The sequence below is a fragment of the Lipotes vexillifer genome, unplaced genomic scaffold (genome assembly GCF_000442215.2).
Source record: "Lipotes vexillifer unplaced genomic scaffold, Lipotes_vexillifer_v1.1 scaffold241, whole genome shotgun sequence".
Lineage (NCBI taxonomy): Eukaryota > Metazoa > Chordata > Mammalia > Artiodactyla > Lipotidae > Lipotes > Lipotes vexillifer.
Window position 1 is genome coordinate 5,759,645 of NW_006784922.1, and position 19,162 is coordinate 5,778,806.

Below are 19,162 nucleotides of genomic sequence, written 5' to 3' on the forward strand. Positions count from 1 at the left end.
CAATTTTTATAAATCAGTGTCTGTCAAGATTAGTATGACTGTTTTAAAGATGAATAAACCTCATCAAGAAAAATAACTGGCAGCAGGAACCAAATAACTATGTTAATTACCAACATAAAAAACATTTAATAGAGTCCAGAGTACAAGAAAATACTCAAACTTTAAATGATGGCTTTACACACCACACAAACATGCACTCTCCATATCAAAACAATTTCTATGCCAGCTAAAACAAGAACAGGACAAACCTAAGATGCTGTTTTGAAATGCATGAACAAATACTTTCCTCTAAAATACTTAGCTTTATTAGAGAAATAGTACTAAAAATAACAAAGATTCAAACAACATTTGCTCTATTCTACTTACATATCATAAATAAGAAGCTTTGATGCAAGACACACACACTCCTTCACAATCTTTCCATATACACCCAAGCGTTCTTATATCAAAATAAGCTGTTTACCAGCCAACCGTATGTGGTTGAATGATTAAAATGACCATCTATACTTTACATAGTAAAGCATTTTCAAAAATTTTAATGTACACAGTGAAAAAAAGGAAAAAAAACACAGTAATTCTGAACACATGAGGAGTAATTAAGCAGCTTCATAATCAAACCAGGCTTCATTACTTGCAATAAGGGCAATTCTTTCCATTCTTCACCAAATACTTAAATTTCAATAGTATTAACATTAAAAGAAAACTCAAGTTGAAACCAAGTAACTGATGTGCTACTCAGCTTTTTAAATCTATAAGTAACTCTTCCCATGAGGTAAGGCAACTGAGTAATTTGATTGTATTAGACTGCATTAAACTAATTATACTTGATTTTTTTAATAACATGCTAAGTAAAAGGTATTAACTTTTGGAAATACAACAATGAAAAGAGTTCTGAAACTATGAGTTGTGTTCTGGGGGAAAATATTAGCAATGTTGTCATTTTACTACTTGCATACTTTCTGCAAAAAGTGTGCCTAACAATGTCGGATGACCTATATTTTAAGCTTAAGTAAACATATCCTTACACATAAGACAAACTCATACGTTCTCCTTTAAGTACAATTTCTGCACATCACTTATGAGAAGATGATTGAGAGGTAATAATTAAGGCCATCCAATGTAGACAACTAAAGCATTTTGCTTTAAGTAAAATAAGAACATGCTGCTTCATTTTCAATTATCACAGTATGAAACTGATGGTCCCAAAACTGCATTGCTGTTTTAAGCTCTAAAGTCATTCTTGAAAACAGACTTCCCTCTCATATTAAGTGAACCAAGTAAGAAGCTCTTCTGACATACCACTTTCACTTTGCTATGGGAGGGAATGGAATATCCATCTAAATTCCATATGAATTGAGAATGACTAGTCCATATAAAATTCTAGAAAACAGTATATACCACATTGTAGAAGGCACTAAAGCTTCAGCTTGTGCTCCCATAGCCCATTTTGAAAACCCAGTTTTCTTATTATAAATGGCACCTTTGCCACCTACAACTGACAACACACACTGTGATACTGTTCATAATAAGCTTGGAAATGTCAAGAGAGTTCAAAAAGAAATGGTTACTTTGTGGGGAGACCCAATGATTCTGAACACTGAATACTAATATATTATTAGTATTCAACACAGTTGTTCTTCCTTTTGAAAGAGAACAGTAGCATGCATTGTCAGTTGGTTTTTAATCCACTTATTTAAGCAACTTTAATCTGTAAAACTATTTTAAAGAAAAACTGCTGACCTAAACAGTGAGCAAAAGAAAACACAATAGTGAGAATTTAACACAATCACTGTAAATCCTGTGAAGTCAATGTTAAAACTTCTTACATACTCCGCACTTACAAGGGTGTGTATATATTTGCACCAATTTCAAGCACATCATCAATCTGTAATATATTGAAATTTAAAAAAAAAAGTAAAACAATACAAAATCAGTTACTAGCATTTTTTAAAAGAGCCTCCAATGCTTATCTCCAGTCTTTAATGGATAGTACAAATTTAGATCTTTCATGTCCCATTTATTTTAATGGTTCTTCACAAACACTTAACAAACCACATGACAAGTGTGTCAGCCACCATGGAAATGCACAGCTTTTAGAAGATGAGGAGTTTGGGTAACACCTGTTATTTTCACGATGTCCATGCTTTATTTTCTTACTCAGTAACAAGATGGCCACAAAGGCATCTAACAACTAAAAAAGCTGTTAGCTCATATCTTTATGCTCTACTGGATTTCTTCACTGTTTAACATCTTGTTGAGAGAATTAAAAGCTTTGGATTCTATTCCAGCGTGCGTTTACAGGTGCATTTATAGGTCCTATACTGCTTCTGTTTTGGTAGAGAGGTTTTCTTCATTTGGTTGACAATTCCCATTTTGCTGTACTTTGTTTTCCTCAGTCCTTTGTGCATCCTTGTCATCTACTTCTTTTCCCACACTTGAATCTGGTTCTTTATTGTGCTCCTTCTCCTACAATGAATATTTAGGTATACATTTAATATTTTTCTCAAGAGTTGTCTGCTACTACATCTAGTTCTGGCTAAAACTTTATCTTTTGTGAATTAGTCAAACTGGGTATTATCTCCCATTACATCTTCATATAAATAGTATATACAAACGTATCAATAATGTCCTTTGTACTTCTAATAAAAGATAGGACAATCTATGGAGATTAAGTTAGGATGAAATAGGTAAATAGAAACTCTAGGAAAGAATTCAACAAACGTTGCTGACTGACTTGAAAGGTGGAACTGATCGGCTGCAAGTAAAATAGTTCCCATAGATGCCAGGACAAATTTGTAATCTGGATACCAAAGAAGCAAAAACAAGGGAATGTAGAAAAGGAAATCACTATTCCTCCTACCAAAGACTGTTTAAGAACAGTCCAAATTCAGCTCTCAACTTAACGGAGAATTAAATGAGAACATGTGGAACAGTGCCTGGAATGTATTAAGTGCTCAGGAGATATTATCAATGTTACTTACAATGATGATAAACCTCTATCAGTATGGGAATAAATAAGACTGTAAGATAAAAGCTTCAGAACTCATAATTGATTTCCAAACACAAATATACTTACCAGTATAATACGGGAATTAACCTAATTCACAAGTACTTAAAATATTTTATCAAAAAACGGAGGAAAACAAAACAAAAACCCTTACCTGGTGGAATTTGGTTTTCCATTAATTATTCTAATTCAACAAACCTAACTTTGGTATATGTTACAAAACCAATGATAACATCACCTGCCAAATTTGCTAAAACAAATGTAGTGAGGAAAATGGCAACAAGTAAAAATATTCCAGTACATAGTTAAAATTTTTATTGTAGGCCATTCTGTGATTCTCTAAAATAAGGAATGCAATTGTTTACACTAGTAAACATTAATTAGTTCTTATCTTCAAAAATTAGGTTAAAAAACTACCAATTTAACAAATCACCAAAAACATACAAGGCACTGGTAGTATAAAATTACCTCTATGCAATAAAGAAGAACAATCTCAAACATTAATTATTCAAACCCTAAACACTGAACGACTTTCTTACTTTAAGTGAAGTACTGTTCTTCTCCACCTTTTCCTTCCCATCTCTGTCATTAGAACTCTTTCTTGTAGAGGCTGAACGTTCTCTCTCTCTTCTTTCACTGATGTGGTCCCTTTCTTTTTCTCTCTTTTTATCCTTCTTATTTCTGCTATAAGAATATTAATATGTCATTAACTTCTAAAAAAGTAAACACCCACTATAATGTTGACAAAATATTCTTACCTAACATTAATGCACTGTAAACAAGCATATCAGTAACCTGGTGGACCAAATAACATAAATGAGTCCTGTAGTCCACCTAACTCCACCCCACACCCAGTTAATTTTTTAGACACACAAGTCATTACCACAGAGGCCACCACGTGTTCACATAAAACACAATTCCGTATTATCAGTTTCTTAGTTTTGAAACATTCAAGGTTTATTTATCTACTGTAATCAGGATAAAACAAAACAAAATATATATTTTTTTACCCATCTTTTCAAAGTAAAAAATGAATAAGCAGAAAAGAATAAAAACGATAAAGAATCAGATATGGCTCTCAGGTAAGGCTGAATGACTTCTAGGAAAACATGGAACTTCAAATAACTAATTATGCCATGTGCCCTCCCTTCTCATTCACAATTACAAAAAAGGCCCATCCACCAATTCAAGAGCAAACATTAAGCAGAAGATGGAATGAACAAGTTCCATTTGTAAAAATTATATATCCTTAAAATTAGAGGGAAAAAAATGATGCATTTCCTATCAGAAGCACAACAGACACCTTCTATTCAAAATAATTAGCCTTAATATGGAATTTTAAACTTTTTTGTCTTAATTATGAATATTTTAAAAATAAACACAAAGACAAGGGGAACAAATAAAAACACTTAGGAAACAGACCCAAGTACCTATGAAAATTCAATAAAACAAAGGGGTGGCATCTCAAATCACTGGGGCAAAGTTCGTCTTTTATAAATAAAAGACTTGGGGACAACTGGATTATTATTTAGAAAGAGACAAAACTGGGTCCATGGTGCTGCTTGTGTGCTCATTCGGTGCGGATCTGGTACCTCTTTTATGAAGCGGCAGCTGAGGAGACTCCGGCGCTCGCCATGGCCGACAAAAAGCCCAAGGAAGGAGTCAAAACTGAGAACAACGATCATATTAATTTGAAGGTGGCGGGGCAGGATGGTTCTGTGGTGCAGTTTAAGATTAAGAGGCATATACCACTTAGCAAACTAATCAGGGTTTGTCAATGAGGCAGATCAGATTCCAATTTGACGGGCGGCCAATCAATGAAACAGACACACCTGCACAGTTGGAAATGGAGGATGAAGATACAATTGATGTGTTCCAGCAGCAGACAGGAGATGTCTACTAAGAAGGGAACCTGCTACTTTACTCCAGAATTCTGTTCCTCCAGACCAAGAAGACATTCTCAATTAGAAAACCGCAATTTGGTTCCACCACATCCTGACTACTACAGTATAGTTTCTCTATTCTTTCATTTTCCCCTTCCCCATTCCTTTATTGTACATAAAGTAACTGGTGTATGTGCACAAGCATATTGCATTTTTTTTTAACTAAATGGTATGTTTTGATCGACATCAAATGGAGATGGAATGGGGAAAAATATTGGTTCTGTGAAGATACCCCCTTTTCTCCATTAGTGGCATCAGCTCTTATCTTTATATTCCAGTAAGTTATTTTGCTCTCACTGTTTAACAAAAAAAGAACAACATAAAAATTCTTGCATACCTTGTTCGATTGGAGAATTTTAATGTTTTTCATTTATCATTGTAAAACCAAGGACAATTTTATAACTTTTTTGTACGTAGCTGTTACATGTAGGGCAATCTGTCTTTAAGTAGGGATAAATTACTCTAAAAGAAATGAATCCTAGATAGTTTTCCCTTCAAGTCAAGCATCTTGTTGTTTAAATAAACTTGTTTAAAAAGAAAACAAAAAAAAACTGGGTCCATATCTCATTCACATAAATAAATAAATCCAAATCGATTAGAGACCTAAATTTTTTACATGAAACAATACAAGTACTAGAAGAAAACATGAATAAATTTCTTTCTAACTTGAGTGAAGGGAAAGATTTTTTTTAGCCATAAATAAAATTCCAGGTACAATAAAATAAAAGATTCATTAGTATGCCTATATAAACTTTTGCAAAGCAAAAAAACCCCACAAAAACCACTACTAGCATATTCAAAAGAAAAATGACAAAAAAAATACATTTGCTACATTATTTATGTATGTATATCTTTATATACAACTCTTAAAGCCAAGGAAACAACTACATCAAAAAGAATGAGATTCTTGGGACCTTCCTCGTGGTGCAGTGGTTAAGAATCCACCTGCCAATGCAGGGTACACAGGTTTGAGCCCTGGTCTGAAAAGATCCCACATGCCACGGAGCAACTAAGCCCGTGCACCACAGCTACCGAGCCTGAGCTCTAGAACCCGTGCTCCACAACAGGAGAAGCTGCCGCAATGAAAAGCTCGCACACCACAACAAAGAGTACCCCCCGCTCACCACAACTAGAGAAAGCCCACGTGCAGCAACGAAGACCCAAAGCAGCCAAAAATAAATAAATAAATTTATTAAAAAAAAAAAAAAAAGAATGAGATTCTTAGGAATAAATTTAACCAAAAAGGCAAAAAATTTGCTGAAAATAAATAGACATAAATAAATGGAAAAACATCCCATGTTCTTGGGTCAGAAGACTTAGAGTTAAGACAACAATAGTATCCAAAGTGATCTACAAATTCAATGCAATCCCTATCTAAATCCCATTGGCACTGCTGGCAGAAAAAGCAAAACCCATCCTAAAAACCACAGGATCTCCAGGGACATCAAATAGCCAAAACAATCTTTAAAATAACAAAATTGGAAGACACACAATCCCTGGTTTTAAAACTTACTACAAACCTACAGTAATCAAAACAGTGTAGTACTGGCATAAGGAGAGACTTACAGACCAATGGAAAAGACAGAAGTATATGGTCACATGTATGGTCAAATGATTTTTGATAAGGGTGCCAAGACCCATTCAATAGGAAAAGGACAAGCTTTTCAACAAATGTTGCTAGGAAAACTGGACATTGCATGTAAAAGAATGAAGTTTTAGACTCTTACCTTACACCACATGTAAAAATTATCTCATAATGGATCAAAGACCTAAATATATAAACTAAAACTGTAAAACTCTTAGAAGAAAACACAGGGGAAAATCTTCATGACACTGGTTTTGGCAATGATTTCTTGGATATGACAGTAAAAAGCAATGAAAGGAAAAGAACAGATAAATTCGAATTCATCAAAATTAAAAAACTTTTGTGCATCAAAGGATACTTACTCAAAGAAAGTGAAAACACAACCCACAGTATAGGAGAAAAATACATGGAAATCATATTATCTGGTAAGGGATTAACAACCAGAATATAAAGAACTACAACTTAACAAAAAAACAAATTATTGAATTCAAAATGGGCAAAAGACTAGAATAGACATTTCTCCAAAGTAGATAGATACACAAATGGTCAACAACCACATGAAAAGATGCCAACATCACTAATCATTAGAGAAATGCAAATCAAAACCTTAACAAGATACCATTACACACTCACTAGAATGGCTATAATCAGAGACAGACAATAACAAGTGTCAGTGAGCATGTGGAGAAATTGGAACACTTATACATTGCCGATGGGAATATAGAATAGTGCAACCACTTCAGAAAACAATTTGGCAGTTTCTCAAGAAGATAAAGAGAGGATTACTATATGACTCAATAATTACAACTCCTAGGTATAGAAACAAAAACGTGTCCACATCAAAACTTGTACACAAATGTTCATAGCAGCATTATTTATAACAGCAAAAAAATGGAAACAATACTAAATGTCCATCAACTAATGAATGGTTAAACAACAAAACCTGGTTTTATCCATAGTGGAATATTATTCACCCCTAAAAAGGAATGAAGTACTGATTAATGCTACAATATGCATGAACCTTGAAAATGTTACATTTAGTCAAAAAAGTCAGATACAAAAGACCGCACAGGGACTTCCCTGGTGGCGCAGTGGATAAGACTCCATGCTCCCAATGCAGGGGTCCTGGGTTTGATCCCTGGTCAGGGAACTAGATCCCACATGCATGCTGCAACTAAGAGTTTGCATGCCACAACTAAGGAGCTGGTGAGCTGCAACTAAGGAACACTGGAGCTGCAATTAAGGAGCCCACCTCCCGCAACTAAGACCTAGTGCAACCAAATAAATAAATATTAGGAAAAAAACAAAAGGCCACACATATTATATGACTATATGAAATGTCCATAACAAGCAAATCCACAGAGACAATAAGTAGATTAGTAGCTGTAAGGAGCCATGGGGAGTAACTGCTAATGGGTACAGGCTTTCTTTCAAAGTGACAAAAAATGTTCTGGAACTAAGTAGCAGCGATGGTTGTACAGAACTGTGAACTCTTGGGCTTCCGTGGTCGCACAGTGGTTGAGAGTCCGCCTGCTGATGCAGGGGACACGGGTTTGTGCCCTGGTCTGGGAGGATCCCACATGCTACGGAGCGGCTGGGCCCGTGAGCCATGGCCACTGAGCTTGTGCGTCCAGAGCCTGCGCTCCGCAACGGGAGAGGCCCACGTACGGCAAAAAAAAAAAAAAAAACAAAACTGTGAACTCTTAAGAAAAATGCAATGAAAATTACTAAAAATCACTGAAATGCACTGAGGGTGAATTTTATTTTACATAAACTACTCCTCAATTTAAAAAATAACTCAGAGGGTGCCTGCCAGCCACTGGTGGGGGACTCTGATGCCTAAGGAGACGGGGGGAACCCTAAAGTGAACCGGTAGGATGTAGGGGGACTGAGGGGGGAGGAGAAGAGGAGGGCAGACAGGACTGGCACCCCTGAGGCCGGGGAGATGAGGAGAGGCAGCAGGGAGGGACCCTCCAGAAAGAGCAGAAGAGGATGGAGGGTGATTGCGTGGCCCACTCAGGCCACAGAGCCTGCGGAGCTCCCAGGCTGGTGCCTCCCCTCCAAAGCCCCCTCCAAGCAGTTTGGGTCCTGGGGGCATAGGAGGGAGGCCGGGAAATCAGGAGAGGCAGCGAGGTGGAGCCCTCCGGGAGCAGCAGATGACTCCCATGCCCACTCAGGCCCAGGGAGCCTACTGAGCTCCCAGGCCAATCCTGTCCTCCAAACCCCCCCTCCAGGACGCATGGGTCCTTGGGGGCAGAGGAGGGAGGCTGGGACATTAGGAGAGGCAGGCGGGAGGGGCCCTCCCAGACTGGAGGAGCAGGAAAGGAGAGGAGGGTGTTTTCCCTGCCCACTCGAGCCCAGGAAGCCTGCTGGGCTCCCAGGTGAGGTTCCCTGCCCTCTGAGACCAGGGGTGGGGGGCACTCCTGGGCCCCTTCTGTTCCTTGAGCCTAAAAGCCAGCTCCCCACAGCCCCCAGGGCCTCTTCCAGCCCTGGGGGTCCTGAGCATCAGCCCCATCCACCACCCAAACCTCACCTTTGCTTAGGCCCCACCCTCCACAGCCAAGACCTCTCCCCCACCACCATTTTTTCTTTTTCTTTTCCCTCCTCCTCTTTTTTACTACTGTACTGATGTACTTTCCAGTTGTTGATTCACTGTATTTTTATTTTTATATTCTTCCAAACATATCTGTTAGTTTCCTAGTCTAATTTTATTTTTTACTTTGTTATTTTTATTCTTATTTTTTGGGCACCGCAGGCAGCTTGCGGGATCTTGGTCCACAAGCCTGGGGTCAAGCCAAAGCTCCTGCGGTGGGAGCTCTGAGTCCGAACCACTGCACTAACAGAATCTCAGACCCCAGAGAATATTCATCAGAGTGAGGTCTCATGGGGTTCCTCATCTCAGCACCAAGACCCAGCTCTACCCAATAGCCTACAAACTTGAGTGTTGGAAGCCTCAGGCCAAACAACCAGTAAGACAGGAATACAATCACACTCAAAAAAAAAAAAAAAAAAAAAAAATGAGATGGCAAAAAAATACATCACAGATGAAGGAGCAAGGTAAAAACCTACAAGACAAAATAAATGAAGAGGAAATAGGCAATATACCTGAAAAAGAATTCAGAGTAATGAGAGTAAAGATGATCCAGAATCTTGGAAATAGAATGGAGGCACGGACAGAGAAAATATAAAAATTGTTTAACAAAGACCTAGAAGAACTAAAGAACAAACAGAGATGAACAACACAGTAACTGAAATTAAAAATACACTAGAAGGAATCAATAGCAGAATAACTGAGGCAGAAGAATGAATAGAGCAGGAAGACAAAATGGTGGAAATAACTGCTGAGGAGGAAAATAAAGAAAAAAGAATGAAAAGAAGTGAAGACAATCTCAGAGATCTCTGGGACCACACTAAACACATCAACATTTGAATTATAGGCGTCCCAGAAGAAGAAGAAAAAAAGAAAGGGTCTGAGAAAATATTTTAAGAGATTATAATGGAAAACTTCCCTAACATGGGAATGGAAATAGTCACCCAAGTCCAGGAAGCATAGAGAGTCCCGTACAGGATAAACCCTAGGAAAAACACACCAAGACACATATTACTCAAACTAACAAAAATTAAATTCAAAGAAAAAATATTAAAAGCAGCAAGGGAAAAACAAAAAATAACATACAAAGGAATCCCCATAAGGTTATCAGCTGATTTTGCAGTGGAAACTGTGCAGGCCAAAGGGAGTGGCAGGATATACTTAAAGTGATGAAAGAGAAAAACCTACAACCAAGATTACTCTACCCAGCAAGGATCTCATTCAGATTTGATGGAGAAATTAAAACCTTTACAGACAAGCAAAAGCTAAGAGAATTCAGCACCACCAAACCAGCTTTACAACAAATGCTAAAGAAACTTCTCTAAGTGGGAAACATAAGAGAAGAAAAAGACCCACAAAAACAAACCCAAAACAATTAAGAAAACGGTAAAAGGAACATACATATCAATTATAACCTTGAATGTAAATGGATTAAATGACCTAACCAAAAGACACAGACTGGCTGAATGGATGCAAAAACGAGACCTGTATACATGCTGTCTATAAGAGATCCACTTCAGACCTAGGGACACATACAGAATGAAAGTGAAGGGATGAACACAGATATTCCATGCAAATGGAAATCAAAAGAAAGCTGGAGTAGCAATACTCACATCAGATAAAATAGATTTTAAAATAAAGATTATTACAGAGATAAGGAGGGACACTACATAATGATCAAAGGATCAATCCAAGAAGATATAACAATTATAAATGTTTATGCACCCAACAGAGGAGCACCTCAATACATGAGGCAAATGCTAACAACCATGAAAGGAGAAATCGACAGGAACACAATAACAGTAAGGGACTTTAACAGCCCACTTACACTAATGGACAGATCATCCAAACAGAAAATAAATAAGGAAACACAAGCTTTAAATGACACAATAAACCACATAGATCTAATTGATATTTATAGAACATTCCACCCCAATATGGCAGAATACACTTTCTTCTCAATTGCACACGGAACAGTCTCCAGGATAGATCACATTTTGGGTCACAAATCAAGCCTCAGAAAATTTAAGAAAACTGAAATCCTACCAAGCATCTCTTCTGACCACAACGCTATGAGACTGGAAATCAATTACAGGAAAAATAACTGTAAAAAACTCAAATACATGGAGGCTAAACAGTGTGCTACTAAATAACCAAGAGATCACTGAAGAAATCCAAGAAGAAATAAAAAACTACATATAAACAAATTACAACGAAAACACGATGACCCAAAACCTATGGGACGCAGCAAAAGCGAGGGAAGTATACAGCAATACAATCTCACCTCAAGAAACAAGAAAAATCTCAAACAATCTAACCCTACACTTAAAACAACTAGAGAAAGTAGAAGAAAGAAAACCCAAAGTCAGTAGAAGGAAAGAAATCATAAGAAAAGTGCAGAAATAAATGAAATAGAAACGAAGAAAACAATAGCAAAGATCAATAAAACTAAAAGCTGGTTCTTTGAGAAGATAAACAAAATTGATAAACCCTTAGCGATACTCATCAAGAAAAAAAAGGACACAAATCAATGAAATTAGAAATGAAAAAGGAGAAATACAATGATGCTGCAGAAATACAAAGGATTATAAAAGACTACTACAAACAACTGTATGCCAATAAAATGGACAACCACGAAGAAATGGACAAATTCTTGGAAAGGAACAATTATCCAAGACTGAGCCAGGAAAAATTAGAAAATATAAACAGACCTATCACAAGTAATGAAATTGAAACTGTAATTAAAAATCTTCAAACAAAAATCCACGTCCAGATGGCTTCACAGGCAAATTCTATCAAACACTTAGAGAAGAGTTAACACTGATCCTTCTCAAACTCTTCCAAAAAATTGCAGAGGGAAAAACACTCCCAAATTCATTATACAAAGCCATCATCACCCTGATACCAAAACTAGAAAAAGATATCACAAAACAATAAAATTATAGACCAATATCACTGATGAACATACATGCAAAAACCTGAACAAAATACTAGCAAACAGAATCCAACAGCACAATTAAAAGGATCATACACCATGATCAAGTGGGATTTATCCCAGGGATGCAAGGATCCTTCAATATATGTGAATCAATCAATATGATACACCACATTAACAAATTAAGGAATAAAAACTGTATGATCATCTCAGTAGATGCAGAAAAAGCTTTTGACAAAATTCAACATCCATTTATGATAAAAACTCCAGAAAATGGACATACAGGGAACCTACCTCAACATAATAAAGGCCACCTATCACAAACCCACAGCAAGCATCATACTCAATGGTGAAAAACTGAAAGCATTTCCACTAATACTAGGAACAAGACAAGGATGTACACTCTCGCTACTCTTATTCGACATAGTTTTGGAAGTCCTAGCCATGGCAATCAGAGAAGAAAAAGAAATAAAAGGAATACAAATTGGAAAAGAAGAATTAAAACTGTCACTGTTTGCTGATGACATGACACTATACACAGAAAACCCTAAAGATGCCCCCAGAAAACTACTAGAACTAATCAATGAATTTGGTAAGGTTGCAGGATACAAAATTAATGCACAGAAATCTCTGGCATTACTATACACCAACAATGAAAAATCAGAAAGAGAAATTAAAAAAACACTCCCATTTACCATTGCAACAACAACAACAAAATACCTAGGAATAAACCTGCCTAAGGAGGCAAAAGACTTGTACTCATAAAACTGTAAAACACTGGTGAAAGAAATCAAAGATGACAATCACATGGAGAGATACACCATGTTCTTGGACTGGAAGAATCAATACTGTGAAAACGACTATACTACCCAAAGCAATCTACAAATTCAATGCAATCTCTATCAAACTACCACTGGCATTTTTCACAGAACTAGAACAAAAAATTTCACAATTCGTATGGAAACACAAAAGACCCTAAACAGCCAAAGCAATGTTGAGAAAGAAAAACGGAGTTGTAGAAATCAGGCTCCATGACTTGAAATTATACCACAAAGCCACAGTAATCAAGACAGTATGGTACTGGCACAAAAAGAGAAATATAGATCAATGGTACAGGATATAATGCCCATAGATAAACCCACGTACATATGGGCACGTAATTTATGACAAAGGAGGCAAGAACATATACAGTGGAGAAAAGACAGCCTCTTCAGTAAGTGGTGCTGGGAAAACTGGACAGCTACACGTAAAAGAATGAAATTAGAACACTCCCTAACACCATACACAAAAATAAACTCAAAATGGATCAAAGACTTAAATGTAAGACCAGACACTATAAAACTCTTAGAGGAAAACATAGGAAAAACACTCTTTGACATAAACCACAGCAAGATCTTTTTTGACCCACCTCCTAGAGTAACGGAAATAAACAAATGAGATTCAATTAAACTTAAAAGCTTTTGCACAGCAGAGGAAACCATAAACAAGACAACCCTCAGAATGGGAGAAAATATGTGCAAATAAAACAATGGACAAAGGATTAATCTCCAAAATATACAAACAGCTCATGGAGTTCAATAGCATAAAAATAAACAACCCAATTAAAAAATGGGCGGAAGACCTAAATAGACATTTCACCAAGGAAGACATACAGATGGCCAAGAGGCACATGAAAAGCTGCTCAACATGACTAATTACTAAAGAAATGCAAATCAAAACGACAACGAGGTATCACCTCACGCTGGTCAGAATGGCCATTATCAAAAAATCTAGAAACAATAAATGCTGGAAAGGTTGTGGTGAAAAGGGAACCCTCCTGCACTGTTGGTGGGAATGTAAATTGATACAACCACTATAGAAAACAGTATGGAGGTTTCTTAAAAAACTAAAAATAGAACTACCATATGACCCAGCAATCCCACTACTGGGCAGATACCCTGAGAAAACCATAATTCAAAAAGACACATGTACCACAGTGTTCACTGCAGCACTATTTACAATAGCCAGGACATGGAACCAACCTAAATGTCCATCGACAGGTGAATGGATAAAGATGTGGCACATATATACAATGGAATATTACTCAGCCATAAAAAGAAATGAAATTGAGTTATTTGTAGTGAGGTGAATAGACCTAGAGTCTGTCATACAGAGTGAAGTAAGTCAGAAAGAGAAAAAAAATACCGCATGCTAACACATATATAAGGAATCTAAAAAAAAAAAAGAATGGTACTGATGGGCAGGAATAAAGAGGTAGACATAGAAAATGGACTTCAGGACATGGGGTGGGAAGGCAAAGCTGGGGTGAAGTGAGAGTAGCATCAACATATATACACTACCGAATGTAAAATAGTTGGCTGCTGGGAAGCAGCAGCATAGCACAGGGAGATCCGCTCAGTGCTTTGCAATAACCTAGAGGAGTGGGATAGAGAGGATGGGAGGGAGGCTCAAGAGGGAGGGGATACTGGGACATGTGTACACATATGGCTGATTCGCTTTGCTGTGCAACAGAAACTAACACAGTATTGTGAAGCAATTATACTCCAATAAAGATTTTAAAAAATTAAATTAAATTTAAAAAATAAAATAAAAAATAACTCAGGATGGAGGTGGGGCTGGGTATAGTCACTGACCATACACACACACACACACACACACACACACACACACACACACACACACAGTGTATACAGTGATAGTGAATGCTGTCTTTTGTGAAGAAAAGGAGAAATTCAAATACATGTATCTGCTTAATTTTGCAAAAAGAAACACAAGGAAAGATAATTGATCACTTACAGAGGGTGGATGTAGACTAAAGTAAAAGGAATGGGGAAGAAAGTGACACTTTGCAAATATAAATACGGTTTTTTGTCTATTTTGAGTTGACAACTGAGAAAAGTTTTGACTTTCATGAGCAAAGTATTAAAAAAAAAAAAATTGGCCTACCTCCTAAATATCCTATGCCTTCCTTTATTCTCACCTAAAAATAATAACCCACAAAGAAATAAACAAAAGAGCCCTGCTGGGAAACATGCTCCTTCTACCCTGGGAAAGCTTTTTAAAAGTTTCTCTTCTATACCTAGAAAACCACAGAAAACCAACTGAAAACTTAGGACCCATCAGTAAGATAGTGGGATGAAAATATATACATACAGAAATCAATATCCTTCCTATGTACAAACCCAATCTCCAATTACATGACATAATGAAAGAAAAGACCTCATTTACAAGAACAAAGAAGTAAATGAAAGAAAAGACCTCATTTACAAGAACAAAGACCTCATTTACAAGAACTAAAAATAAACTGAAAATGCATAAAATCTGTATGAAATAAACATTGAAACATTCATGAAAAAACACTAAGGATGGCCTGAATAAGTAGGCCATCCATGTTCCTGGATAGAAAGACTCACCTTTGTAAAGCTTTATTTTTTAATAATCTATTCATCAATTTCCCTAATTAATAAATGTAATGCAACTATAATACAAATTATCAGTAGATTTTATTTCTAGAGCCTAGACAACTAACTCAAGTTCAAACAGAAAAATAAACACACAAGAATGGTCAAGAAAGCTCATAAAAAGAGCAATGAGGAGTATGGGGAAGAATGGGCCTTACTAAATATTTTAAAATGCTATACAATCTGAATCATTAAAAGCATGGGGCACTACTGGTACACCAATCATCAGTCAAACCAGTCCAACAGCAGAGAAGCCCCAGAAATAGACTCCAACACAGACAGAAAAATTTAGTATATGACAAAGGAAATACAGCAGTTAGTGTTAGGAAAATTGAGTTTTTAATAATGATATTGGAAGAACAAAGAAGCATTTAGAAAGATAAAATGAAACTGAATCAATGTATCATATGGCAAACAAGGATAAACTAATGGATCAAAGACGTAAATGCAAAAATTAAAAGCATAAAAGTACAAGAAGAAGCAATGGGGGAATTTTATTATAACCTTGGAATAGGAAAGATTTTTCTACCTTTAAGACTCATAATGTACAAGTCAGAAAAGAAAAAACCTGAGGAATTAAACTATATAAAAATCAAAAATCTCTATAAAATCAAGTCTCATAAACAATTTCTAAGAAGAAATGACAAAGTAGGAATGATACTTGAAACCAAATCACTAAAGAATAATCTCCCTAATACAAAAAGAACTCCTGGAAATAGGAAAAAATAAACCAAAAAAAACCCCCCACAAAAACAGACTCCATGAAAAATCGGCAACGTATACAACTCACAGAAAAGGAAATACAAATGGCCTTCAAATATATGAAGAGATGGTCACCTTCACTCTTAAGAAAAATGCAACGGAAATTACTATATACTGGTACCACTTCTCATCTATCAGATGGACAAAAATACACAACTTTGATAACAATCTGCAGCAGCTATAGGGAAACAGGCATTCTCATACATAGCTGGTTAAAGTACAAGCTGCTGCCAATCTTTATGAAGGACAATAGGGAAGGAAATCTCTCAAAACTACAAACACACTCACCCTCTGACCCAACAGTAAATACCATTTATGAAAATTTTCTCTGCATACTTGCACATTACAAAATTATGTACATATAAAGCTGTTCATTACAGACTTACACAATTTATAAAAGGAAAATTAAGAAAACCCATTCTACTGCAGGCTGGTTACATAAACCAGATAATGGAAGTTCATGAAGTTGTAAAAAGGAATGAAGCAGTACTTTCTGATGAATACAGAAAGTTCTCCTGGTAGTTAAGTGACAAAAGCAAATTGTACAACTGTGTATATTTTGTTTTACCTTTTGTAGAAGATGAAAATAAAAATTATATATTTTCATCTGTACCTATATACAAAACTGGAAGGATATACCAAAAGAAACTAATAAAGTTATTACTCGTGGGAACAGGGTAGATGGACACCTGGGTGGAAGTTAAGACCTATCGTTATGTAACTTTTTATACTCTCTGGATTTCTAAACCACGTAAATGCATTACATATTACTCATTCAAAATATAAAGTTAAAAAAAATAGACTGAAAAGAGAAAATTTTCCCCCTGCTTCCTCCTCACATGCTTTCAACCTACCTCCTAGGGGATGGAGACCTAGAAGATTTCCGTTTTATGGTTTTTGATGTCCTTGGCGATCTGGAAGAACTCCTGCTCCTCCTCCTACGCCTTTCCCTGGGTCAAAAATATGTCATTTTTAAAAACAGTAATTTAAATAAAAGATAATACAAATACACAAAATCAAAAGGGTCCTTAATGCTCTCAAGTGAATAGTATTCTTTACAGGCCAGTTTAAACTAATGTCTTTCATGAAAATGTTCTGTTATCTAATTCTAGTACAGGTCAAATTATGAACTGTAAATTTTACAGACCAATGAAAACATCTTCTAAGATTTCGTATCAGAAAGGGTAGACGACCTCCTTTTCACCTGATTTCTTGAGTAGAAAAACTAGTAATGGATGTTTCTTTCACATTCTCTCTCAAGTCAAACATGTTCTTCCTCAGCACCTAAAGCATGTGTTGCTTATCAGATCCTTTGTCATGCATCTAGCTCCTTGCTGCCCCACTGGGGATTATTTTTTAACAAGGTAACGGGCCCTTTTCAAGAAGTGAAAGGTAAATGGGCTTGCAAAATGTGAACTTTTTAAACCCAAGTATGTAGAATGTCTCTAAACATTAATTCATTTGACAGAGAAATTGTTTTTACCCCCTTAACCTATCATTTCAATATTGTTGTTCTATTCATTTAAAATTGAGCACACAAGTTGCTTAGATGTAAGGAAATTACTTAAAACCTGGGATTTAAATATGATGAAGTCAAAAATAATTATTAAGTAGATTAACAGTTTTATTATTATTAAAAACTATTTTGCTTAACACATTACCAAATGATGCATACTCTAATAAGCTACTTCATTTGTAAGGGTGGTCAACTTAGAAGCAATGAATTTCAAGATGTCTATTATTCAGCTGACAAGGTATAAGGGTACATTTATTAAATGATTAATGTAGCCAATGACCTATCTCACAAGAAGCTCTGATAATTAGTGGCCACATAGCTGAAACAACCAAATCCTCTAGAATTCAAGTTCTCCTTATCACCTCAGTAAGCTGATTCTAGGATAATGACACATTTTGTGTACATTTTTCATCTGTAAAATAAAAAACTAGACAATGCTCATATGTGGTATACACAGTAGATGTTACGACCAAAAGAGCTCAAGAACTTTGAGAACACAAATAAATCAATTCCAACTCTACCTAAGGTTCTCTCCTCCTTTACCCAATTTTATTTCCAAGTCACCCCAAAATTATACTTCCCAATATGGAAATTAGATGACGTTATTCCATTTAATCAATGCCATTCTGTAACAGCACCTCCCTACCCCACACAAGAACCAGAAGTACTTTTTTCATAGCATGAGAATATCAGTGTATTCCAGACTTTAAGTTTACACAAAATGGCTCCATCTTCATCAGTGTAACTCTTTACCTGTATGTTCAGGAAGCACTATGTACAGTGGATATCTAATAAATACCAGTTAGTGATAATGAGAGCTAAGGCTGGACAGACAGGAAGCTAGAATGTCAGTTAGTCAAGAAAGAAGCTGTCAGCTCTAGTATGCAGAATTGGAGTTGATGAGGCTTACATTTAAATTTCAGTTCCACATCTTACCAACTGCACGACTGGGGTCATATTACTTTATCTGAGTCTCAGTTTTTTCAATTGAAAAATGGAGGTAATAACTCGAGCCTTAGTTTTGAGGATCAGGATAATACCTGTGAAGTACCAAGCCTAGTGTCTGGTGCACAGCAGGTGCTCAGTAAATATGTTCTCCTTCCCTTTGATGGTCGCATCCTTATTAATTGTAATTCCAAGCATTAAAAGTTTTTAAATATCAAAATTTTTCCTTAAAAATGTAGCTCAGAAGACAATGTTGAAAATAAAAACATTAAGTAGACTATTATTCTGGGCAGTTAAGAGGTTTCCCATTCACTAAACAAATCAGAGCACCTTAAAGGAAGAAAAATGCTAAAAGATAAGAAATGGTAACTCTTCAGCAAACTCTTCTGAAAGCATGAAACATTCCAAACTGCTGAAC

General features: G+C 36.1%; 1 protein-coding gene and 1 pseudogene across 1 annotated transcript in view; one reads left to right on the forward strand and one right to left on the reverse strand.

Moving 5' to 3' along the window:
• Positions 1–282: 282 nt before the first annotated feature.
• The window catches only part of SREK1 (splicing regulatory glutamic acid and lysine rich protein 1), a 53,261-nt gene continuing 34,381 nt past the window's right edge, over positions 283–19,162 (reverse strand). The window contains exons 10-12 of the mRNA XM_007457093.1: positions 17,138–17,233; positions 3,547–3,691; positions 283–2,466 (exon numbers count right to left, since the gene is read on the reverse strand). Of these exons, the coding sequence (XP_007457155.1) occupies positions 2,317–2,466; positions 3,547–3,691; positions 17,138–17,233 (391 nt within the window). The 3' untranslated portion in view covers positions 283–2,316. The remainder of the gene's footprint in view (positions 2,467–3,546; positions 3,692–17,137; positions 17,234–19,162) is intronic.
• Positions 4,642–4,910, forward strand: LOC103072402 (small ubiquitin-related modifier 2 pseudogene; annotated as a pseudogene).